The sequence below is a fragment of the Mus caroli genome, unplaced genomic scaffold (assembly GCF_978045245.1).
Source record: "Mus caroli unplaced genomic scaffold, Mus_caroli_1 scaffold_6, whole genome shotgun sequence".
In the NCBI taxonomy this organism is placed as follows: Eukaryota; Metazoa; Chordata; class Mammalia; order Rodentia; family Muridae; genus Mus; species Mus caroli.
In genome coordinates this window covers 105304341-105331163 of record NW_028227261.1, presented here as the reverse complement: position 1 = coordinate 105331163, position 26823 = coordinate 105304341, and the positions used below count along the sequence as shown (strand labels likewise).

At 40.6% G+C, this 26823-nt stretch overlaps 1 protein-coding gene and 1 long non-coding RNA gene across 3 annotated transcripts in view; one reads left to right on the top strand and one right to left on the bottom strand.

Annotated features, from left to right (window-relative positions):
- Plppr1 (phospholipid phosphatase related 1) overlaps positions 1-24306 on the top strand; it is a 286325-nt gene extending 262019 nt beyond the window's left edge. For both annotated transcript variants that reach the window (XM_085839298.1, XM_085839299.1), the window contains exons 5-8: positions 9883-10133; positions 13546-13722; positions 17152-17283; positions 21813-24306. In XM_085839298.1, the coding sequence (XP_085695424.1) occupies positions 9883-10133; positions 13546-13722; positions 17152-17283; positions 21813-21845 (593 nt within the window). In that variant the 3' untranslated portion in view covers positions 21846-24306. The remainder of the gene's footprint in view (positions 1-9882; positions 10134-13545; positions 13723-17151; positions 17284-21812) is intronic.
- Positions 13717-22312, bottom strand: LOC110293462 (uncharacterized). The gene is made up of 4 exons (XR_002377798.2): positions 22229-22312; positions 21776-21841; positions 14442-14578; positions 13717-13872 (listed from the first exon to the last, which is right to left on the bottom strand). It is a non-coding gene; the product is annotated as an uncharacterized LOC110293462 (long non-coding RNA).
- Positions 24307-26823: the final 2517 nt, after the last annotated feature.

Sequence of the window (26823 nt, the reverse complement as noted above, 5' to 3'; positions counted from 1 at the left end):
ACAACAATGACAAACATGGGGATTATTTTTAAAACAGATCAGCTCATTATGCTGTAGAAATTGCTTTTTTGAAACAGAAGATAAATAACACATGGTGCTGAATATTTGCCTTAGCTTTTCAGAATTACAGATTTCTTATCTCATCTGTTTTTAGAAAGAAGTTAAAAGCTTATCTCTACCTCTTTCATTTACAATCACAATATCAATTTAGAACTAACAATTTTTTAAGTATTTTTATGATTTGAATGACAGCTGTGTGGTATGGGGGCTATTTAAAGCATATTCCAAAAGAAAGCACATAGTGACAGATAGATAGCTATGTTGTGAAGTGAGAGACCCTGGAACACTGAAAGCCAGTATGAGAAACTAGAATTGTGTAGGATTCAGAGACAGCCTAAGAATAGAGAGAAAATATCCCACTTTCTGTCACTCCACAGTCAGGGAAAGCAGAATGTCCACTTTGCTGGGGTAATCGTAGGAATCCTAGCGACTAAAGAAGTTTCATAATCCACACAGGCTTTAGGATTACTTAAATAAACAAACTGAAATCTAAAAGAAAGCCTAGCTTTGGGAAAAGGACTCACACCGTCTCCCAGCGACTCCACAGGATGCTGTAGGTAGGAACCATCTTGAGGAGTGAGCTGTTGTCTGAGTTTGCCCAGCATGTTCCTGTCTCTGCAACTCCACAGATATTCCATACACTGGGTTAGGGGAAGCTTTGACAATGCACCTTAAACCAGCAATGTGACTGTGACCTAAACTTGCTGGGTGGCAACATGGTGGATGATAGGTATCATCACACAAAGGAACAGAGGCCACTGCCTTGAGGACTCACAATCAGAATGTTTGCCCTCTGATCATCGCAGTGGTAGAGCCAGCTCTGTGTGACTCTGGTATCTGGACTGAAGGCAGTCAGCTACCCATGCAGTTCCCATAGTCCCTATCACACTCAAATGCCAGAAGTTGAGAGCAGGGAGGAACAGCACACCTCTGTCTCTGCTACACCCACAGGAAAATAGTGAGATGGTAGAAACATCAATGGCTTAGGCTCTCATCTTCCCCAAAACCTTGTCCACTCTAACTAAGGTCACATACAGACAGAATGTGGCAACTTTGCTGCTGTAATACTCTCTCTCTCTCTCTCTCTCTCTCTCTCTCTCTCTCTCTCTCTCTCTCTCACACACACACACACACACACACACACACACACAGAGAGAGAGAGAGAGAGAGAGAGAGAGAGAGAGAGCATTTTGTCTGAGCACACACAGTTATCAGAACCTAAGTGTGCCACAGAGAGATTACCACGATTCTCACTGCTACTTACTATTCCTCATGAGAAGCTGTACTTTGAATTCCCACAGCCACTGCTGTCAGCACCACACTTGACTGAACTTCTAGAGTACTGTCCTTGTGTGATCTGCAGAGATAGAAGTCTGTCTGTCTTCAACATGATAGTCATTATATCCAGCCTCATTAATCAAAGTCCAAAGAAGCTAAAATGAGGTTGTATTCTGGTGGGTACCCAGCTAAAAATAAAGCCAATGTTAGATATCAAAGCAATGCCTACCCTCAAGAGTCAGCTACAGGAAAAGGCCCTTTAACTAAACAGACAACCTCAGAACCTGGTAGAAATTTCTTATCCATCAGATGAGCAGATCTCAATACAGGAAGAGAAGAAATATAAGAAAACAAGAAAAAGAGACCAGATGTCCCCAAAGCAAATGCAGCTCAAGAATCAGGTCACAAAGGGATAAAAATGGCTGAAGTGCCTGATAAAGAATTTTATAAAAATGATTCTAAACAAAAAAAAAATATTGAGAGCTAAGAGAACACAGATAAGCAAACCATTAAAGGAAACTAAGGAGACAATTCTAGATGTGAGGGAGAATGGCAGCAAAAGAATAAAAATTCTGTAAAAGAACAAATTGAAATCTCAGAAACAAGCCCTATTAGTCAAAACATACAGTGGAAAAACTCAGTAGCAATCCAGATCAAACTGAAGGAAGAATGCATGAATGTGAAGATAGGCCTTTTGAAATACTGCATTCATACAAAGACAAAAAGTGGGAGCTGAAGAGACCACTCAAGGTCTTTGGAAGACCACTACCAGACAAGCACCCATGTGGGAAGATCTTTTGCAATGTTTAATCACCATCAGGTCAAGTTCCAAAAAAATGAAAGATTTATTAAATCTGCAAAATAAAACCTCAGAGTCCTATTTAAGGCACTTCTGGTTAGAGAATGCACACAGATTGCTTGGGAGAAACCTTCCACACCAGGAGAGCATGAGTGTTGTGTTCCTCATGCTGAGAGAAAATGTTCCCAAGCAAAACTATCACACCCTGTAGAATCTATTTTTCAGAAATGGAAGGGTAGCAAATATAAACAACCACATTAACAGAATACAAGAAAAATTATATCTCACTAAATGTGGAGAAAGTTCTTTTGTAAAATTCAATACATGCCCGTGAGAAAAGCACTGAACAAATGAGGTAGGGAAGTGCTATACCCCAACATAATCAAAGCGTGCCACCGCTGATATCAGATCACACATGGAAATCTTAAAGTATGTCCCTGATACTAAGAGCAAAGAAAGAATCTACTGCCAACACTGTTACTAAATATAGAACTAGAAACTTTAGCAAGAAAACAACTGGGCAAGGCAAAAGAAATAAAGGGCACACGATAAACTAGGGAACCATCATCATCCCTGTTTGCAGACCACGTGATGAGAAAGGACTGAAGTCTCCAGCCAAACGCAGTTAGAACAGAAAAGTGAATTAAAGCTTTGAGGCACAAGGTTACATACAAAAACTAAGCCATTTTCTACATACCAATATCAAGATTTTAACAATTTTGACAAGAAATCCTAAGAGCAATCCCAAGAGTTATTTAAAATACGTAGGAATAGGTTTAATGAGAAAATAAGATCTGTTGGTGAAAATTCTAAATCACTAATGAAATAAGCTGTAGAATACTTACAGTAAAGAGAAAGACTTCCCATGTTCATGAATTAAATGGTTATTGTTAAGATGTTTATATTATCCAAAGAGATACAAAAATCCAATGTAATCCCCATTAGAATACTGATGATGTACTTCATGGAACTAAAAACAAACAAACAAACAAACAAACAAACAAAACCTGAAATTTTATATGGAAGCACTCAAGACTGCAAACAGCCAAGCAACCATGAGTAAAATGAGCAAAGCTGGAGGTGTCCTAATTTTAAGACACATTGAAGAAGTACAGTAAACTAAATCTAACTCTGGACACAAGCACCAAGACACACACTGGAAAATACACAGCCTCTTCTTCAGCCAGCACTGAAGAAACGGTGTATCCACATCAGAAGACTGTACTTGTCTCTCAGCGTGCAGAAAGATCAATGCCAATGGGCAAAGTACCTAAATACAAGACTAGAAACCCCAGGTTGGGGGAGAAGCATAGCAGAAACACTTCTGACTCTAGCAGCATGGAAAACAGAAGCAAAACTTGCAAGGGGAGTTACACTAAGCTTAAAGGATTTCGCAGGAAAACACAAGTGAAATTGTCTGGGCGACAAAGTGGACTAGCAAGAAGAAAAAAGAAGGTATAGAGGAGAACACGGAAGAGGAATCCCTAACATGCAAAATAAACTTATATGAAAAGTTTAAAAAACAAATGTGTTTTTAAAAATGTTCACATCTTCACACCAAAGGCAGCCATCACCAGAGTGAGCAGACTGCCGACACAACGGGAGAAAACAGTCGCCAACCATGCACACAATAGCTGATATCCAGAAGATATAAAGAGATAAAGAACATTTTAAAATAATATCTTTTTTAAGGATCATATTAGCCAGGTATAGTGGTGCACATTTATAATCCCAGCACTAGGAGGTGGAGGCAGGAGGATCGGGAATCCAGGCCAGCCTCACCTATCCACATGAATCAAAACAAGCAAACAAAATGATGGGCAAATGACCTGAATAGATATTTCTCAAAAGAAGAAATGTAACAGGAAAAAAAGTGAACACGTGCACTGAATTGTTAACATGAAAGACATTCAAATTAAAGCAAAATTGATAGGTCATCTCACTTCAGTTAAAACAAAATAGTAAAGAAAATTTCTGGTTTGGATGTGGAGAAAAAAAAAAGAAAAGTCTTCTCTGTTGGTGAGAATGCTAATTAGTGCAGCCACTGTGAAGAACATAAAAGTAACCCAGAAAACTCAAATCGGATTTCCTGTCTGACCCAGCTATTCCAGTTGTAGGTGTATAACCAAAGGGAATGAAAGGGCTATGTCAAACAGGTGTGTGTGTGTGTGTATGTGTGTGTGTGTGTGCGTGTGTGTGCTTGTGTGTGTGTGCAGGTGTGTGGGGGGCGTGGCCTGGGCACAGTGGAGCCTCATGTGGCCACAAAGACAAAAATACTGTCATTCTTATTTTGAGAAAATAGATAGATCAAGACATCATTATAATAAATAAAACTAGACAAATTCTCTCTCCCTTTCCTCCCTCTTCCCTCTCCTTTTCTCTCTCCCACTCTCTCTTTTCATCCCTTCTTCCTTCCTCGCTTTCCTTTCTTCCCCCCATCATAAACACTAAAGAATGGTGACTTAGAAATAGAGTCATGTTTGCGGGGGGGAGGGGGCGTTGGGAGAGGTGTTAGAGGTGGGAAAGTTCCCTTCCATTTGTACGGTGCATGCTGTGTGCATCTGGAGACACATTACACTGAATCCCACTGTTGTACACAATATAAGTTTAAATGTCATTTTTTTAGAAAAAAAAAATATCATCAGCAATCTTAGCCAGCTGTAAAGCCATCATGAAACACTACCATCTGGCTAGGCAAGATGTTCCTTCTGGTGCAGTAGTGACATATCTGCTCTGGGGTGATCAACCTCTTTCTGATTGTATTGAGGCCTGCTGCGTAAGAAGACATTCAGAATAATACCATGGCTGAGGAGATCACAGGCTACCATGGGAAAACTACTGCTGTTAATTTTTTTTTTTTTTTTTTTTTTTTTTTTTTTTGCTAAATGAACATGGTGTGTCAGCCAAGTTATCTTCTACATTGCTGTGTTTATTATTTATATTGCTGATGCTATCATCTTTGGTCAGAGACTATTTTTTCTTTAGTAGTCGGTGGTAACTGCAGAGATGCGTAAGTGAGCATAGTGCTTCTAATAATTGTTGAATGCTCAGCCAAAAATGGAACGTCTATACCCTCCCTCCAAGGCTCATTGAATATCACAGAAGAAGAGACAGAAAGAATGTAAGAGCTGGAGGGAAGCTGAAGGTAGGGAGAGTGGGAAAGAATAATGACTTATGGGCCTGGCATGCCTGCTGAACTCTTGAATTCATGGCTGGTGTACCTACCTACACAACATGGGGTCTACCAACATCCTGTTATGGAGGAGAAGTGGGCTCCCCCTATTGAGCCACTGCTATTGCATTTAGTCTAGGCTCTGCCCCCCAGTTACCTGGCAACAGTCAGGTGTGCCTGACTTACCATAAAAGGGGCTGCTTCCTCCCAACACACTGTGCCCCTCTCTAGCCCTATTACTCTTGCTCTTGCTCTCTCTTGTTCCTGTTCCCCTTCTCTTCCCATTGCCCTCCCCCTCTCTCTCCATACATTCATGACCAACCTCTACTCCTCTTCTCTCTCTCTCTGTCTCTCTCTCTCTGTCTCTCTCTCTGTCTCTCTCTCTGTCTCTCTCTCTGTCTCTCTCTCTGTCTCTCTCTCTGTCTCTCTCTCTCTCTCTGTCTCTCTCTCTCTGTCTCTCTCTCTCTCTCTCTCTCTCTCCCTTTCTCTATCTCTACTACACTCTAAACTCCCCTCCCCATGCCCTGAATAAACTCTATTCCATACTATACTGTGTGGTTAGTACCTCAGTGGGGAAGGGGTACCTCAGCATGGGCCCACATAAGCATCCCCTTCCCCTACACCATACCACACCTCAACCAAACATATCTCTCCCTCTCTTACCTTTTTATAATACACAACACCCACCACCACTGAATATTTGTAAGCAGATAAGGGTTGATTGGTTGGTAGGAAAGGGAAAGCCATTTCCTTCAATGGCATATAGTTACTAGTAGGTATCTGTGCTCCTATAAGGAAATCTTCTATGCTTTGTAAACAGCTTTAATGATGAAGTCAAGGGATCACACACAAAAAAGCCATAAAAGTTGAAGGGAGATTAGTGGATAAGAGGAGGGAACAAGTTGGAGGAGGAGGGCATCAAGGGAGGGCAATGAGGGTGAATTCGATCAAAATACATTATCTACATTAGGAAACTGTCTTACTGAGACTATTATTATATATAATGTGTATGTGATAATAGAAAGTTTAAGAAAATGTATCTAAGTTTTCAAAGTTGTAATCTCCCTCAAGTTAGTCATCAAGCTATACTGCACAGATGTTTTGAAACATCTCCTTAATATCATACCTTTCGATAGAAGAGGCCATACAGTGTATTTCACCAAACTCAAAGACTAAAACTACTATTTTTAGTTTCTGAGAGTTATAAAAATAATCTCAAGGAGTTCAGGGTTGAGGATCAAAGGAATGTCTGGGTCTTTTGCAAACACACAGTGTGCTCTGCCATTCACCTATACGTCACTACTCTAGGTTTCCTTTGTTGGCATGGAATGTGCTTGAGGAGGGTGGGATCCCTCAGTGGGCAGTGCCCTTCTCATCCGGCTTGAACATGCTAGAATGATAATGTGAGTGGAGTGGATGCTGTTAAGCCAGTAGGAAAAGCAGATGTAAGCAGAAAAAGGACAGAGAAGCACGGTAGCAGGGCAGCATGTGCAGAGCCCACCATCCCAGAATCCCTGTGGGCGTGGAGCTGGTTCTTCGACACTGGTCCTGCACATCTAGGAACCCTCCTTCTCCCACAACCTACCATTGTTCTCACTGAAGGCATGCCTGACGAATAAAATGCCAGGGGAAAATGCTGTCTCTTTTCTATTTTCAAGTCATAAATAACCCTCGTTTCCTGGAAAAGATTGTCTAGACAGAGTTATTACCCCTTGAACAAGCCACAGACTGGTCTTTAAGAATCTTACTTGAAGATTTAAAAAAAAAAAAAATCAACCACTCAGACTTCTAGAGCCCAGGGATAAATCCTGCCAGGCATGATCAATGGATACCTGCTCTCCCGGGTCAGAGCCCCCTCAGTGTGAGTCGCCAGCAGCTAATAAAGATGCCAGTTCTCATTGTGATAAAGCATGTTCTTGCAAAGCAACAGAAAGGAAAATTATAGCAATCAATACATATCAAAATGAAACCGGAAGGAGTCATAGAAAGGCTAAGTACTGTATAATCTCACTCACGTGTGGAATCCAAAAACATGGACTTCAGAAAAGCTGAGTGGATGTGGAGGAAGGGGTGAAGAGAGGTTGTTTAATGAGTACTAAAGATAAAGGTAGCTATGGTGATGGGGTTAAGCATCAATGTTTTAAGGTATATTCCGATTTCTAGTGTGTTTTGTCTGTATGTATGTTAGTGTACCACATGCACGCAGTACTCTGGAGACCAGAAGAAGGCATCAGGTCACCTGAAACTAGAGTCTTGATCTTTATGAGCTACCATGTAGGCTCTGGAAACTGAACCCGACCCTCTGCAAGAGCCACAAGTGCTCTAAACCACGGTGCCTTCTCTCCACCCAGTAACTATCAGTATTGACAATGTACTATAGCTTTTAGAATGCTAGGGAAAAGAAGTTCGATTATTTTCACCACAAATGACAACTGTTTGAGTAAATAAATATAAATGATGCTTTGATAACTTCAGTCACGATACAAATGATTTAAATATTCTGCATGTGTCAAAATATCACAAGTATGTATAATTGTTATGGTTTTACAGCTAAAAATTGTTTTCAACTAAAAAAAAATCCTGTTTATCAATGGTCAAACTCATTGAGGCTAAAGCTATGGAATTTATTAAAGAGCAGATTAAAAATATAGAGGTGGAATGCACAGGCTTCCCAGCTAAGTAACAGTCAGAACACAAACATGCACACATGTAAACATGCATATACATGTGTGCACACGCATACATGCACTCACATACACACATGACTACATGCAATGCACATATACATGCACACACATGCATGCATGTACACACACGAATGTGCACACAAATATAGACACACATGCACATATACTCACACATGCGAAAACACATGCTTGCCCATGAACCCCTAAAGATGACCCTGGAAACAGTGGACTTGTTACTTTTTGTGAAAGGGGGATCTGAAGATATGCTTACACTAATGATCTCAAGATAGGGGTTATCCTGGATTGTCCAAGTGGGTTGAATGCAATCACAAGCGTTTTTTTGAGATGGGCAAGAAAGTCAGAGCCAATGGAGCAGTGGAATTAGGTGAGTGCTGAAAAGAGGCAACTCCTCAGTGCTGGAAAGGAGAAAGAATAAGTTCTATGCTGGAACTTTCCCGAGTTCCCAGAAAGACAGCCCAGACAACACTTGGAGCTTCACCTGGTTGAAATCTATGTCATTCTTCCAACTTCCATAAGTTGGTGAAGAAATGGATTTGCTTTGGTTCAAGCCATGGTGTTTATGGCTGCTTGTAGTAGCAGCAGTGAGAGACTGATACCACTAGTAACAGTTAACCTGAATCTCTTCTTCATCTCTTCCTTTACTAGTCACTTCATCAAATAAAACAATTCAGTGACACTTTTGGAATAATTTTTCCCCTCTCTTTGGGGAAGAACTCTATAAAATCCTTATTCATTCTCGCTTACCAAGCTGTTATAGATAACAGCTCATTTGCATTTCTAAATAAAAGCAGGCTGACTACATTGTCTGTAGAAAGAGGAATCACTTAAGATACTATGAGGCTAGGGATGCAGCTCAGTTGGTAGGGTGCTTGTCTAGTGTGCTCATAAGCCCAGGTTCCATTCCTACCACTGCACAAAACAGCTACAGTGCCATGCTCCAGGGATGCCAGGACTTAGGAGGTGCTACCAGGAAGGTCAGAAGTTGTAAGATCATCCTGGGCTACATAGAGAGCTTGAGACCATGCTGGGATCCATGAGACCTTGTCTCAAAAGCAAAGCAAACCCGGACTCATGCTGGATATTTTGTACATAGCTCATTCCATCTTCCCAAACTACCCCAATTCTCAACCAAGGGCCTTGAGGTTCAAAGAAGTTAAATACTATTCATTCTGTGAGCCGGTCACCAAGGCTGGTGCCCAAATCGGTGAGACTTGAAACTTCAAGCTCCTTCCGTTGAGACTAAATTGCTGCTAACTGTACTCAAACAAAGCAATAAAATTCTAACAGTAGATAGTCTGCCAAGATTGGAAAGAAAAGGTCATTCAAGAGGCAGGCTTCATTCTCTAGAAGGATAAAGGTGAAGGGACAATCTGACTATTAAAATCCTTTTGGTTGGTGGTTTAGTCCCTGGGAGCTCTGGGTACTGATTGGTTCATACTGTTGTTCCTCCTATGGGGCTGCAAACCCCTTCAGCTCCTTGGGTCCTTTCTCTAGCTCCTCCATTGGGGACACATGGAGGGATCCAAGGCTCCAACCGCATATGTAGCAGAGGATGGACTTGTGGGACATCAATGGGAGGAAAGGCCCTTGGTCTCATGAAGGCTCAATGCCCCAGTGTAGGGGAATGCCAGGACAGGGAAGTGGGAGTGGGTGAGTTAGTGAGCAAGGGGATGGGGAAGGGGATAGGGGGGTTTTCAGAGGGGAAATGAGGAAAGGGGATAAAATTTGAAATGTAAACAAAGAAAATATCTAATAAAAAAATCCTTTGGAGGTATCATCATGGACTCCCCCAATCTCTTCTCTGGGGCAAAAACCAACTGGCAATTACATGTCACCACTCTGACTTCTTTCAAATCTCCTTATAGGGGTATTTGCATTTGGACTTTTTGCTACTGACATTTTTGTAAACGCGGGGCAAGTCGTCACTGGTCACCTAACACCATACTTCCTGACAGTGTGCCAGCCAAACTATACCAGTACAGACTGCCGGGCACACCAACAGTTCATCAACAATGGCAACATCTGCACTGGGGACCTGGAAGTGATAGAAAAAGCTCGGAGGTCCTTTCCCTCCAAACATGCCGCTCTGAGCATTTACTCCGCCTTATATGCCACGGTGAGTGTGTGAGTCTTACTGTCTCCCAAGTTGAGGCTTCGCTGGGCTGTGTCTCTCACCCTTCCCACCACCATTGTGTCATCCCTGTCACATGGTAGTGTAAGTCAGATAAAACATGTTTCTCTCATCAACCAACCAGTTCTCCCAGAGCTCTCAGGGACTAAACCACCAACCAAAGAGTACACATGGAGTGACCCATGGCTCCAGCTGCATATGTAGCAGAGGATGGCCTTGTCGGTCATCAGTGGGAGGAGAGGCCCTTGGTCCTCTGAAGGCTCGATGCCCCAGTGTGGGTCGAATGCCAGGGTGGTGAGGTGAGAGTAGGTGGATGAGAGGGGGAGCACCCTCATAGAAGCAAGGGGGAATGGATGGGATAAGAGGTTTGTGAAGGGGAAATTGGGAAAGGGGATAGCATTTTGAAATGTAAATAAATAAAATATCCAATTTAAAAAAAAAAACATGTTTCTCTCACATCATATCACACTGTTGATAAGCCCCTCCCAGAGGACTTAGTTTGAAAAGTCATTTGATAATTGTCCATTTATACCCTCCCGGTTTCCATGCGGAGAAACTACGTCCTCATGAATACCTAAGAATGCACAGTCAGAGCTTTGCCGAGCTCCTGGCCCTGGGTCTGGGACTCTCTGACTGCTCTGCCACAGTTTTGGTGGTTTCAGGACAGCGTACCTTGCTCGTGCCTACCTGAAAGGTTTCCATTGTAGTTACCCGAATGTGTAGTTACCCTCACAGTGTGCAGGTCAGGATTAAACCGGTCTCCCGAGATTCTTGCAACATGCATTATCTTATCACTTTGTTAAATGTTGGATATTTCCAGAAGAATCTAAGACCCCCAAACTTCTCCCTAGATCACATGGCCTTTGATTGCTCTACTAGGTCAGAATGCCATCTTTTTGCTTGTTTGTTTTACTCTCATGCGAGGAAGAGCAGTAGTGTCTTTTTGTTTTCCTACACTTTAACTAGCACCCATGCTGGGAATGGCTTATTTCGTCTTTCTTTGACGAGTGTCTTTCTATTTCTGGCTTTTTCTTCTTTTGAACCTGGAACTCAGGGGCACAACTACGAGCTTGGACACACACAGGCCAGCAGCACAAGGTCACTCACTGGTGCATTGCTGTGTACGATTCACCAGTGCAAGTAGACATAGGTCAGAAGGACCCCTAAGGAAGTCAGAGCTAAGGCTCCTTTCAAACTACCCAGATGTTCTGGAGTTCCCTCACCTGACTCCTCAGCCCTGTCTGCAGGGAATAGCATCCCCTTCTCCTCCACCCAAGCACTGCTGGGGGCACACACTCTGTCCCTGGTTAGACTTTGTTTTTTCTTTACATAACAAAGAGGAAACATAGGCCAAGAATCCTCAGGGACATTTGGTGTGTTTTCTGGTTTTCATAATATTGATTGGTTCCTAAATTTTCTGGAGCATAATTTGTAAAAAGTACTTGCTTTTGCCTCCCTCCCATTTTGCATTTTTATCAGATTCAAGTCACTACTATGTGAAATTGATTTTGATGATGCCATTATATAGATAAATTGGTAACTTAGGCCAGAGTGCCATCATCAGATGAAACCTGAACACTGGCAGCTGTGGAAAGAATTGAATATAGTGGGGGCACACTGCTCACCATGCAGGCATCATTCAAGGATTCAGACATCATCCTGGTCAAAGCAGGCCTCACATTTATATAATAGACCCAGATACAACGTTCCAACAGAATAAACATTTTCTTTTATGTGCTAAATTATGCTTTCAGGATTGCTCAAGGCTGATGGATATGCTAATTGCCAGGGCTTCACTGCAAGATGTAATAGAGGTGCTGAAACACTATACAGCACTCATGAACATCTGCAATTACTATGTGCCAAATACAGAGGGAACTCTAATGAAAACATTACTCAGAGGTTACTCCCTAGGTATCATTTAATATTGTGAAGGATATTTATGTTCTTAATGGCTAATGTTTCACAGGAACAATTCATAAAAAAAGCATACCTAGAAAACAATATAGGAGCACAAAAATTCAAGTTGAACATATGCATTTCATTCAGCATTTAAGTAAGATTCCCACACAGTATTCTACAGCCTATGTGCTTTTGGTCTACCAGAGCTTTTTGCACCACCTGTAACACAGGATAAAGAGGCGCCTGTATCCCACTAGGATTCATGCCATTGTTGAAACATCTTTCTAGAAATTAATTTCCCAATATAATATTGCCAAATGAATCTATGTGGATTGTACTCATATTCAGGACATCAAATATTCTATAGGTTATAATCTTAAATATCAGCCTTTGCAGGGATTGGGGTTACTGGACTCACCATATTTGATCAGAATTAATGAGATATGTCTGTAGTCCCCAGAACTCACATAGGAACTTGAGGAAGAAGGAGGGATCCAAGGTTGAGGTTAGACTGGGCTGTGAAAAAGTCCATCCAAAAAGCAAAAGGGAAATGGTAGGTAACTAGTGTCCTCTAGTGGTGCTTGATAGCAATTACCAAAGCGTTGTAATTTGCTAGAAACACGTTTTTTCTTTACTGTGGGCATTGTGGATACATTTGATAACAACAGCCCACATTTCTAGTGTCAGAGAGTGCAACAACTTTTATTTTGTTCATATTGTTCACCCTTTTATATACTGTACTACACAGAGAATTTTAGTGTTTTAAAACAGTTTGAAGTAGACAAGTAAGTGGAAAGTAGACAAATGTAGCAGACCTCAGTCGTCCCTGACATGAAAATCAACTTCCAGCAGAACAGTGTCCCATAGTCGTGATCAGATTAGGGCATTCAGATTAGGGCCATCAGCCAGTTAGTGAATAATTTTATATCATGGTCCCAAAGAGTACAGACGGCACAGTAAAAAGTAAAATGTGAAATCTCTCCCTTACCTGGTATCTTCTGACACAAATGCATTCAAATGGAATGTTAGCTATCTAAGAATTTTATATGAGTTTTGTAATATCACCACATGATTCTCTGGTTATTTACATAAAAACTACGTGGTCTGGATTCAGCCATTATTCTTCAGTTATTCCTTCTGACAATATAGTTTCTGCTCATAAACTCATGGCGATGCAAAAGTCACTAACGAACTCACGTTCATTGTCATGGCTGCCCTGTTTCCTATCTAACTAACTAGCTTAATGAAGTTGTCCAATGAGATTTGTTGCTCAGGTTTCCTTTTACAAAGTCCCTGTTTCTGACCTGGGATACCTGTGCATTGCCGTGGAGGAGCCAGAGCAAGGACTGCCGGGGACTCACTGGTCTCTCTCTCTCTCTCTCTCTCTCTCTCTCTCTCTCTCTCTCTCTCTCTCTCTCTCTCTCTCTCTCTCTCTCTCTCTCCCTCCCTCCCTCTCTCTCTCTCTCTCTCTCTCTCTCTCTCTCTCCCACTGCAGATGTACATCACAAGCACAATCAAGACGAAGAGCAGTCGGCTGGCCAAGCCAGTGCTGTGCTTGGGGACCCTCTGTACCGCCTTCCTGACAGGCCTCAACCGTGTCTCAGAGTACCGGAACCACTGTTCAGACGTGATCGCCGGCTTCATCCTGGGCACCGCAGTGGCCCTGTTTTTGGTAGGTCAGCCTTTTTCCTTCTACTTCTTCCATTTCATGTCCTCTGTGTAAAGCCACAGCTCACTGACTTTCCCAGATTCCAGTCTGAGTCGTCATTCCCCGTGCTCCCGACTTCTAAGCAGCAATCCTCCAAAGAATACATATGCTTCTCTACAAGAAGAAAATCAGAGTACCTTTGCTTTGAGAAATTTGATTGGACGCCGGGCATGGTGGTGCATGCCTTTAATCCCAGCATTCGGTGGGCAGAGGCAGGCGGATTTCTGAGTTCGAGGCCAGCTTGGTCTACAGTGAGTTCTAGGATAGCCAGGGCTATACAGAGAAACCCTGTCTCAAAAAACCAGAGAGAGAGAGAGAGAGAGAGAGAGAGAGAGAGAGAGAGAGAGAGAGAGAGAGAGAGAGATTGAGAGAGAGAGAAATTTGATTGGACGTTTCTTGAATGAGTCAAGGAGAATTCCGTCCCCAAGAAAGATGGCTATGTTCTGTCCTTGAGCTCTCAGCTTGGTCACACAGTGGATCCCCCATAGTGTGAGTGTTGGAGTATTTACACTCAGTGTTTGGGGATCGGGAACTACAGGTTTTTAGGAAAAGCACAGAGGATTGAGGTCACTAGCGGGCCAGACTCCCTTCTACAAAAGAGGGGGTGTGGGACCCAGGAACTGTCTTAGGGCACGTGAACCCACCCTCTTGGACATAGGGAAGCCCCACAGCTAACCACTCACCTTTTAGAGGCCTGTTTGTCTGAATAGGCCTCTTTGCATCTGATTTCAACTCCGTGGCTTCTACAGTTGACCTTCCTGATGTCTTTCGGCAAGCACAGCTGCCTCCAGATCTTCACAGCTCCAATGATGTTTTAGTTCTTCAAATAAATAGAGATTCATCTAGGGGCTCATGTGGAAAATCCCCAAATCTGCCTTGAACTGAAAAAGAAGAGTCTGCACTCTTTTTTTTTTCCAGTTCCACTGGAGAATGGTAGGGATAGGGTGGTACACACTGTCCAATTTGATGACCTTGACGTTTCTCTTAATTTTTCTTTCCCCTTCACCTCAAGCTAGTTGCTAGCTAAGGTTTAGTTTGGTTTTCTCTACATTTGGATTTCATGTACATAAAATCACACGAAATGTAGCATCTGACATTTTACTCCTATCATAGTTTATACTTGGAGACTCAATCATGTTGTAAGACAAAACAATAATTTACTTCTTTTTATTGTCCTGAAATATTCCATTGCCTGGACACACCAGAGAGGTGCAGTTTCATTCTTTGCTTGTTTATTTTGACAGTAGGTCACCAGACATATAAACTCAAATACCCTGCATAAAATAAAGCCTTTATCAATTATAAGGCCCTCCCCCAAGGAGAAGAGGTCACTAAAATCCAAAGGACCTGCCACCCCTCCTATTCTGTCCTTTACAGTCCAAGCCCTTTAAGACTCACATCAGCATACCCTCATGCTATATTCATATATTACTGTTAGTTAACCCTACTTTCCTTTCTGTTCTCAATACAAAATATACACGAATGACTGTCGCAGCCTCCAGTTCAGTTGGCCAACTGCTTTTCCTGAATATGCTCTATATTTCTATAGAACACTCCCTGTGAAACTATTGTCACTTAACATTCCTTGTATCAGACACCAGCCCTCTTTTTCTAATGGAAGAAGATGAGAAGCTGAGGTATAAATTCTCTGGGTGAAGACACAGAGCAAGTGCTGAAATGATCCCATGCTGCTGGCCTTTCATTAGAAAGACCTCCTGAGAAATATTTTTGAAAGAAAACAAGAATTATAGATGACTTCAAGAGATCAGTCTCCAAGGGAGATCATTGGTACATGAACAAGGATGGGCTAGAACACAAGTCACTCTTGATATCTAACATCATTAGAACACAGTATCACCCGCTAAGAAGAAATGGCAGCGAAGACATCCACACATCTGCATGGGCCTTTGAGAGATTGTCTGTGAAAGCCTGTAGGTTGCTGGGGTGCTGTATAAGAATTCTGCTTTAAGATTAGACTTTTCTCTTAGTAACTTTCCCGTCTTCTTTCCTATCCCTTGGTCATTGTTTGCTCTGTTATTGCTTCCAGTGATTTGACAGCTATGGTCAATTTTGCTTTCATCCAATTTAGTTTGTACTTCAAAAATCCAGACTGCCATTGAATTGCTGTCTACTAACTTGCACACACATATCCATAGCTCAAAGACACACATTAAGTTGGGAACAGAAAGGAAAAATGAAGTCAGAGAGAGGGGATAGGGAGTAACCAGATATGGAGAGGAGACAGAGAGAAGCAAAAGCCAAAAAGACCAGCATACTCTGTGTTCCCCTCCAACACTGCTTTACACATCTGTGTTTCCCATGAGAAAGGGCAATGGAAATGTGGACTGAGCAATGACCGCATGCCCTGCAATACAAATACCTCCAGTTTTGAGTTCTTAGGACATGGCTGGCAATATTTTAACCTTCATTTTACTGTCCAGTAAATTGGGACTCAAAATATATTGCTTAGTAAATAATCACCCAATCACGATAAACCTCAACTCCAAGGCTCAGACACTTCCCCTTCTACCATTTCCCAAGTAGCCAAAGTCTTAAGCAGAGCTATAGTGTAAAGTGGAGATGAGCCTGTTTAAAAAAAAAAAATGTTTGTGTGGATGTTCTGTATGGTTTGAAAAATTAGTGGAAAGACTCAACACTAGGCATAGAAACAAAGAAGCAGAATAACAAAAAAAAAAAAAAGATATGGAAAGAGGCAGAACAATACATAGTGGGCAGAGAAGATGCTAAAAACTATGACTGGTAGAAAATAAGGAAAGGAACGTAGACAAACATTTATAGTGAGTTGTTTAAGCCAAGTAAGCAATAAAGACATATTTGACAATGGTCGTTTTAGGCAGACGTTAAACATCAGTCAATATGGGCTGAGAACTTGTGTTTGGCACTTAAGAGAAAAAAAATAGTATAGTGGTGGGATTTTGAGGAATTTAAACTTCCCCTGTCCAAGCTGAAGAGACTAATATAATAGCACCTCACTTCTTACCGTTGGAAATTGTTGCCTGGATCAACCAAAATGAGGCACAAGCCTAGGACACTGCCAGACACACAGCAACCTTCAGCATATGTTTGGTGTGATAACAAGGGGACTTGCACGTGTCATACTGTCATAAATCTATAAGGTAAGTTTTCTCACTCCCATTTGACAGCTGAGGAGATGAGCCCTGTGGAGTATCCCCAGCCACTTGGTGAATTTCCTTCACAGTACCTGCTGTGTGCTCAGCATACAGTTCAGGCTTCTCTCACTCTTTCCTATAATTCCAAGGAAATATGTCACCTTGGTGCTCATATTCAAGTACAACGGTCTGTCACTATCAGAGGTGACCGGGAGCTGCCTGCTGGAGTCTGACCCAATCTCTCTTCCCTCTCATCCTGCAGGGAATGTGTGTGGTTCATAACTTTAGAGGAACCCAAGGCTCTCCTTCCAAACCCAAACCCGAGGATCCCCGCGGAGTTCCCCTGATGGCTTTCCCAAGGATAGAGAGCCCGCTGGAAACCTTAAGTGCACAGGTATAGTAAAGTCACTGTAGCCAGCAAACTCATGACCTTTGCAGGTTACTTATTTAATCCTGAGGAAGGGCTAAGTGTTGTTCAAATTAAACCCAAGCAGCTTTAGGGGACTCTGTTCGCTAATGTATAATCAACATTCAGGATCTTTGAACTATTCCTATGGGGAGCCAGTTTGACTAACAACCAAGTGGTTTCCTGTGCAGTTCCATTTCCCTTGGTGTTGTTGGGGAGTGGGGTGGAACAGTGGGATCCAAATTTCCAGGGGATACTAAAGTCCAAAGTTCACAAGTTCCTAATGTAGTATAACATAATTTTTGCGTGGAGCTTATACAGAAATTCACATATACCTTCATCTCCATTTTACCTGCAATGCCTAAGACAATGCAACAACTAAGAAAATAGTTGTTCAACAGTACTGTTGAGGGAATCTAAAAAGGAAACAGTGTTGTACACATCCAGTCTCCACAATACTTCTCAGCTGTGATTGTATGAACGCATGGCTGCAGAAACCATGGATAACGGAAGGGCAACTGTGTTTAGTCACCTAAATCCTTTTCATCTATGACTGCACAGATGCATGGTTGCAGAACCCATGGATAATGGAAGGGCGACTTTGTTTGGAAAGACAAAGATTTTGTTCAATCTAGTAACTAGTTACTCAAGCTAGAGGTACAGAGTCTGGTCTGAGAATGGTCACAAATCCAACGCAATAATATTTTCTGATTGGAGTTCTACCACAAGCCCTTCATCTATGCATGAGGTCAAAACAATAACTAGATACAGCCTTAGCTCTGAAGAACTCTGATGATTGGTGACAGTGGAAATAAAGCTGTCACAGTGTACAGTGCTAAATGAGGTTCACCACAGGAATGCAAGTTAAGAGAAATGCCTACTCTAGGGAGACGAGAAACGTCTGGAAAGCTGTTAAAGAGGCCTAGACATAGGACAATTGAAACTTTTGCCTAGGATTCTTCCAGCAACATCAAAAAGTATTCTTATTTGAACAACCATCATATAGAATGGACATTTATCAATGCCCATCTCTCTGATAAAAATGAAAATAATGAAGTCATCACAGTTGAACTATTTACCCTCCCCCCACCCGGCTAAAAGGTAGGAAAGTGCAGATGAGTAAATATAATTAAAGAACAAGAGAACAGCCCCCTTTTCAGAAGCCATTACTTTCATTCGAACACCCCTCTTTTTGGAAGGCCTCTGGAATCCTATGAAATGTTTTCTGTAATATTCTGCTCATCTCAAAATATAAAAGACAGCACTGTGCTTTCCGGTGGAACTATTAGATGTTTCTCACTATTTAGAGATTTAATGTCACAAGCTCTTCTATGTCTTTTGACCTTTAATGAAGTTTCACTTCATTAGTGAACTGGAAAGAAAGCAATAAAATCCTAGCCATTGTGGGAAACTATGTAGTTTTATCACTAAACCCAGCACCAAGCATATTCAACTTTCCCCCCATATTTCACATTTTTAATAGTTTAATTAGAAACAGGATATGAAAAACATATCCAATGCTCTTTTCAGACCTCCACACGCACCAGGAATACACTTGTTCCACATACCAACATGCAAACAAACACTCATACACATACAAAAAATAATACATTTAAAAAATATTATTTGCTTAGTTGCACAGATGTATCAGTCTATGTGTACTTAGTGCCCCCTGAATATTCCTAGTCTTAGAATGATATCTTCCATCTGTCCACACCAGTCAGGCCTTCCTTAACTGTGTCTGTGGCTTTTTTCTTCTCCTCCAAGACTATTTGTAGTTGACTAGGACAACAGATTTCCAGGACATATTATAAATGTTTCATAGTGAAAAGTGAAGGACCAAACACTTTCAGAAATGGTTCTTCCCCTTAGAGATGACGGATGCTTGAGTATCCACACCAAGAATAACAACGAGATTATCAATAAATGCACTGGGCACTACAAGTTATAGCTGAACTTCTTCCAAGCCTGACTCTATGTGTCTATGTGTGTGCTCTCGTTGTCTCAATCTGAGGCCTCGTGAATATCAAGCTTGGGCAGAGGGTCCTTCTGTGTCCATCATTTGATTGCCCCTTACAATTAGAGTTCCCTCTCATTTATGCTCCTCATGGAACTGAGGACCTTTAAGGACCTGGGTTCTATGATCTATGTCCTATGTGACATGTTTCTTGACATTAATGAAGTGTAACACAAATACTGTTTGGATGGAAGCAAGCCAGGGCCAAAATCTCAACTAAATCCTTCAACCAAAAACCAATCAACCTCAAGTCAGACCAGAGACACTGTCTCTGCTGTCACTATTTCTATGACAAATACAGACTTGAGAGAACCAATGAGCAAAACTTCTGCAGGTGAATCAGAACACAGTGACAGGAAGCTGTGGGAAGTACTGGCCATGTGACATAGTCCAAACCAATGGTGGACAACTGAGGAAGGCAAGCATTGCTTTTACTAGAAAACATTTTTGCAGAGATAGAAGATAATAACCTTTTCTCATTGTTCAAGAAAGAGAAGTAACAATCATTGAGAGTCCTTTCCTCACATGTTCACAGTACTCCGACAACTGGAATTACCCTATTTTAGAAAGGAAGATATCCTTAATACCATTCCCAAGATGCTTAAACAAAATTAAACATGGACCCATCAAACCCTGTGCATCCTACTTTAGCATACAGCCTCTTATTTCATTCAACCAAACTTCCTTTTTAAAAATCTACCTCTCAGACTTGAACATGAAAATGTGCTGCAGGAATTGTATGTTCAACCTGAACTGTTCTTCCAATAAGTGGATGGCATGTTCTCTCTGAGTAAAAGCCTCCCATGCAACACCTTGGGCCAGAGTCTACAGTAGAAGCTGATGCTTTGTGGCTGGGAGAATGAAACCATCTTCCCAGGGAGGAACTATGGAGATTTTAGAGACCAAAACTGCCCTTTGGAGCACATACTTACACACATGAAATCTACCTGCCATTCAGAATCTCAGGAGAACAGCTTTCTATGACCAGGAGCCAGGAATCTGCTTTCTCTCCTTCTGGAACATTCTTTTCCCTTTGCCTCACAGAACCCTCCTCCTTAAAATATTAACCCATGTTTGACATTTTCATTCTGTGATTCCTGCTAATATTGCTGATTAAGACAGGGTACAGAGGAACAAAAAAGTAAATTACTATAGAAAATTCAAACTGAAGAGATAGTTCTCCAGCCATCACTGTATGGGCCTAAGATGATTCCAAAATGCCATCTTTCAGCTGCCCATCTTCCACAATTAAATGCTCATATTCATTCTAACAAAGGAATAAATTAGAAATGAAGCAATTGGTTTCCTCTGTATGTATGGATGTTTTCTACTCATGAGGACAAAAGATGATAAAACATACAAGAAGAAGAAGAAGAAGAAGAAGAAGAAGAAGAAGAAGAAGAAGAAGAAGAAGAAGAAGAAGAAGAAGAAGAACAACAACAACAACAACAACAACAACAAAAACAACAGCAACAACAACAACAACAACAGCAAGACAAGAAGAACAAAAAGAACAACAACAACAGATACTACAAGAACAACAAGAGAAGACACCAAGAACAAGAAGAACAAGAACAACTAATTGTTAACAAGACTACAGATACCTGGACCCCTCTCCCAAGATATTTTAGTTCAGAAATGCATGGTGGAAACAAGTTGAAAAATATTCCCAGGGGATTCTGATGCACCTTTGATTCTGAATTAGTACTAACACAAACTTCATATTATATATAAATAGAAAAATAAAACAAAACAGAATTAAAGAACTCAGGTCAAAGTCACCTACCTGACTATCTTAAGATCACATCCATGTGGTAACAATACATGTACACAGGGACACACACACACAGACACACACAATTTAATTTTAAAATATGTAAAAAAAAAGACATTTTAATGACTCTGGATTATGTAGACCATATTCCTATAAATTAATTAAAGTTAAATGAAAACCACTTTATCCACTGGAAAATAATAATTTTAGTCCCAGAGAAGTCATAACTCAAAGAATAAGTCATACTATTAATAAGTCATAGCTAGAAGTCAGTCTTTAAAACATTTCAAAGGTATGAAATATAGCTGTCACTTTGGGATCCTGTGTTAAATATGTATGTTTAAACAGTAGGGGAAAGTTTACATGAAGAAGTGATTTTGCTTCAGTTGGAAATGCTGAAGGAAGAGATAACAGGAGTTGAAGGGCCTTGGAAGAATATGAAGGGGAAAGCATAGTTTGGTGGGTTTTGTTTGGGGATGTTATTTCTTTAAGAGGGGACCTGAAGCTGAGGTGGGGGGATGGGGAGGGGAAGGATCAGGGGAAAATTTGGGGGAGAGGAAAAATACGATCAAAATACACTATGTGAAAAGTTTGAAATGTTAAATTAATAAGACAGAGAGTGAGAGATCAGTGAGCTTTAGTCTGGAAGATATTTCAGGAATGGATGATAGTATGTCGATGTCTCTTACCCCAGCTCTGAGACTGTATGTTTTCCTTGCTCTACAGAATCACTCCGCCTCCATGACTGAAGTCACCTGAGATGAATGAAGACATGCAGCTGTTTAGGGATTGTTTGGTTTTTGTTTTGTTTTTTTCCAGCAACCTTCCAGTTCAATTCTTCAAAACACACAGATACTCAAGTCAAACTGTGAAGACAAGTATTACATTTATCTAGTTAGAGGCTAATGTTTTGTATATTTTTTGTATGAAGAAGTGATGTAGCTTGCCCTGATCTTTTTTTGTCAGCTTTAATATATTTATGCCAGATTTTTAAAACCAACAAAATTTTCCTGTTGTTCAAGTGTGCATTGAAGAATCACATTTATCCAATGGTTGATGTTGTTTTGTGATATTTGTACACAAATTTTTCTCAGTTTTATAGACACAAATAAAGCGAACAACCCACTTTAACCCTTTATTACCACAGTTGCTGCCTCCTCCAGAAGTTTTGAATTTTAATGGAAGTTAAACTTTTGAGTTACAGGAAGGACAGTGGTGGTTAATTGTAAATCTCAAAGTCAATTGTGGAAAAAAAATATTGGAAGAGAACGTTGTGTTCTGCTTTGTAAATAGTTGACTGCATTCCCAGTTAAAGCAACAGGGGCATACTAGTGAAGAGTTCTAGTTGCCCAACTATTGGCACAGAAGCCTATATTTGGAGGAAGAGTACTTTGGTCATATGATACTTTCTTAGATAATGGCCTCGCCATCATACAGAGCACAAGGTCAGTCTGGGATTCTGACCTTGGGCAGGTAACACTGTGGCCTACTATCCAAGAGAGCAGCAAGCACCAGCCTTTCCTGTCAACTCAACAGTTTTGTATATCATGTTGTATGGACTTTTTATGAAAAAGAATATTTTACAGTTTGCACAGTATTATTTTACAGAAAGGCTATCAGAGCATCTACATGTAGAGCCCAGAGCAATGGCTTCACTATGGGGCTTTTAACTGTTCTTAGATTTTAACTGCATCCCATTTTTTCTAGCATGGTGATAATGTGTCCCTCATTTGGGAGAAGGAGTTCCCTTTCTGTATCTATCAAAATGTTTCTCACCCGTGTCAGGTCTTCTTAGCTTTTTTTGTACATATTTTTTTTTCTAAAGAGAAGAAAAAAAAAGTTATCACAAAATGTAGTCTGGCTCCTGTGCTCTGTGTTTCAATTCAGTTGGCGGTGTTTGAAGAACTGTGGAGTGTCTGTGCTTCTCAGTCCATGAGAGAGGGGATTAGATGAACCATTAAACAGGGGCATGCTGAAAGGTCATTCAAAGTAAGCAGACAGAAGCAGGGGGTGAAGGAATGACTGTACACAAATAGGCATACATATGTATTAAAATAAGATGAAAGAATTCCTTCATTTATTAAGATACTCAAATCAAATGCATTTTCTGTATTCTTAGTGTGATGCCATAGTCTTCAACCTGCTCTGAAATTTCCAAGTTTTCAATAAACAATTAGTCTTTTTTTTTTTAGGAACAAAAGTCATCTCTGATAAAACTTTCCTGGGAATTTCCTGAACTGTAGTCATACACATGTTCTAAGTAGTATCTGACTAAAGTCAGAGAAAAGAGCTGTTAAGGCTCTGTTCATCACAAGTGTTAACCACCTGCCCTCACATATATAATGCATCTGTTGTTTTCAGGGCAATGAACCCAGGGAGGGATATAAACTCTAAAACACTGTGACATACACCAGTTCCAACATCTTGGTCGAGCTCTGCCCCATTCTTATTTCTATTCTTTCTGTTACATGATGCCTCTGAATCAAATTTAGCTCTTCTTGGTGTGATGTGTCTACTGAGATGGTTCATGGATGCTACAGACAAAAGGAAGTCCCAAGAAAGAATGATTTGTAGACTCTGAGCTCTGTCTTCTGTCCTGAATGCTAAGTGTGAAGTCATCCAGTGTCTGGGCGACTCATTTTATTTGCTTAAACACATGGTATTTTTAAAGAAAATTAATAATGGGTTCTGTTTAGTTTACTTTCCCTAAAACATCAGAAATGAGGGTAGACAAAATTGATGTTTATTACCTACTTCATGTCACACGTAGTTATCAGCTTTTCTTGTCACCAAATTGTATTTTGAGGAAAAATCAAGTCAACAACACGGATCACTACCTTTGAACTCCTTTTTTCTAGGTTTGATTCTGGGAAGATCACTTGTTATTTCAAAATCTGTGGTCACAGACTCTGCTTCCATAGCCCAGGGTGTATAGGGTATTCTATGGCAAGCTATGCTCTATATCAGTTACAACTGAGGGATTTCTTTCTGTTCTGTTCCCTGGATCTCTGAGTTAGTCTACCCTCTGCATTATGCCACTTTAATAAAGCCTCTGCTTAACCTTAAGATACTTCAGTGGCCTCAGGTTGAGGGTAAACCTTCCATTCTAGCATGTGAGATTCATTCCTCAGGTTTGGATGTCCCTACTTGGCTTTTCTGACAAAGACAAAGCTTTTTTTGTCCAAACAGGACAAATAATGACTATAACCTAAGAGAAATAAATTCTGTAGGGAAAGCTGTTCCTCTTTTTTAGTGGGTTGCAGAAATGCCTGAGAAAGTCTGGCTTGCTGTGGAAAGGGATTGAAAAGAAACAAGACTAATAAAGTGTTTTGATGTTATGCAACAGTGAGACTGTTATCTCATGGACTTCCATGCTCTGATGACATGCCCATTACAGGACTTGACACAGAAAACACTTTGTTAAAGTTTATCCAACAGATAGATGCCAAATTTCATCCCAACTTGCCTGAAGATTGACTATGACTTATTTGGAAATAAGAGTACTTTTAATGGGGTCTAAAAGAGCTAAAAATGACACATTTAGATACAGGGTTAATAATGACAAAGAGTGTACCCTGAGCAGTTATGCCTCTGTGTGTCCCAGTGATAAGCTCTAAAGATCTCTTTGACTGTGATGGATGGGAAGGCTTTGGTAACTCCAGTTTGGAAAATACAAATATTCTTTAATCTGCTCTTGGAAGGAGAAAGAGTAGATGTCATTGGAATGAACTGGTAAGAACTGGTATTTATGCTTTGAAATTTTGGCTTCATTTCCTGATATATATTAGCAATTAGCAACTGCAACATATAATATCTTGAAGGTAGATTCATCAAATAGTCAATTCCCCAAGTTTATTTCAAGGATTGGGTTCCATAACTGCTACAATAATGAGGAAGTGCATAAAGATAAGAAACACTGAAGTTATATGACCAAGTTTGACCTTACTCATTTCCCAGATATTTCCTGAAACTATAGCAAACAAAACTAAAACTTTGTTAGCTACAGTAAATGCATCTTAGCCTCCTCTACAGTCCTCAAGATCTTGGATTTTACCTTATCAGTTGCAATCTCACTTGGTGCATATAGGGACCCACCCCTGAACATTTCTTTTTTTTTTTTTTTTTTTTTTTCTTTTCTTTTTCCTTCAGGATTGAAAAGGATCTATATAGCGGGGAGTCCAGCAAAAGGATGCTGGTTTGAATATTTTATAAGACCCTTGGGTCCTTCCCTTTTCTCTATTGGTCCTGTTTAGATACCTGACCATATGCTTTCTTTTCATTTCTCCCTGCAAGGTTTTCTAGGAACAAGTATCCATCATCTCAGAAAGCACAATTTCATATCCCTTGTCAACTTATGTTGCTTTAATTCTTCAGCAAGCAAAAGCCTTTAATATAAAGTGAAATGAAGGAATTCCTAGTTTAGATGAGAAAACTAGTATAAATTAGCATTAATATAAGAGCTTCTATACAGCAGTGACATAGGTAGATAGATAGATAGATAGATAGATAGATAGATAGATAGAGTGAGTGAGTGAGTGAGTGAGTGAGTGAGTGAGTGAGTGAGTGAGTGAGTTAGTGAGTGAGTGAGCTACATTAAGTAAATAAGGGGTGATGATATAGAAAGTATATAGAAAATATTAAGGGGTTGGAGAGAGAGTTCACAGCCACGTGTAACTCCAGCTCCAGAGGGATCCAATGTCTCCCTCCTCATAGAGCATCTGTATTCATATGCATATATCAATAGACACACAGAGAAATACATAATTTTTAAAGAGCATAAATTAATCTACAAAAGAATATGAAATCAAGAGAGCACATATAGAGAGAGGCCCTGGGGCATGAAACAACTATAAACACTTGAAATGTTAAAGGAAAATTAATGGAGATGGAGTTTGTTAAGTGCGTATAAAAGACACATGTTATGCCAGGGAGCATATTGGAGATTTGGGGGTGTCTACTTGTTATACACTTTGAAATTTATCCTGAAGTAACAAGAGGTCTTCGGCAAGATAATGTCATCATCGGTCTTGTGTTCTCTGAACTTTCTTCAGACTTTTGTTTATCGAGGGCTCTTTTGCATCGGTGGATAGAATGGCTGAAAGGACTCAAAGGGATGAGCAAGTCAGGCATGACTTTCTTTTTGAGATTCTTTTTCATTCTTAATTGTATTTACATGTGCATGTCTGTAGGGGCTGGGAGTATGGGCCTGTAAGTGCACATGCCTGTGGTTTTGTTTTGTTTTGTTTTGTTTTGTTTTGTTTTGTTTTGTTTTGTTTTGTTTTGTTTTGTTTTGTTTTTCAAGACAGGGTTTCTCTGTATAGCCCTGGCTGTCCTGGAACTCACTCTGTAGACCAGGCTGACCTCGAACTCAGAAATCTGCCTGCCTCTGCCTCCTGAGTGCTGGGATTAAAGGCGTGCACCACCACACCCAGCTCATGCCTGTGGTTTTTGAGATACCTGACATGTTCAGTGTGTTAAGGACTTGACCTTCTGCAAGAGCAGTGCATGCTCTTCACTGATGAGCCATCTCTCCAGTCACAGGATGCTACCTTCTTGGGTAAAATGTCATGATTTGAAGTAGAGTGCCTATAACCATGAAGAAAGAGTATCTTTGAAGGATATACAGAACTGTTAGGAGATAGAGTCAGTGGAGCCTGAGGCTCATTGATGGGTGATAGCAATCAGTAACATCTTCCTGGAGAACACTTTTCCAAATCTAACTCTTCTGTCTCATAGA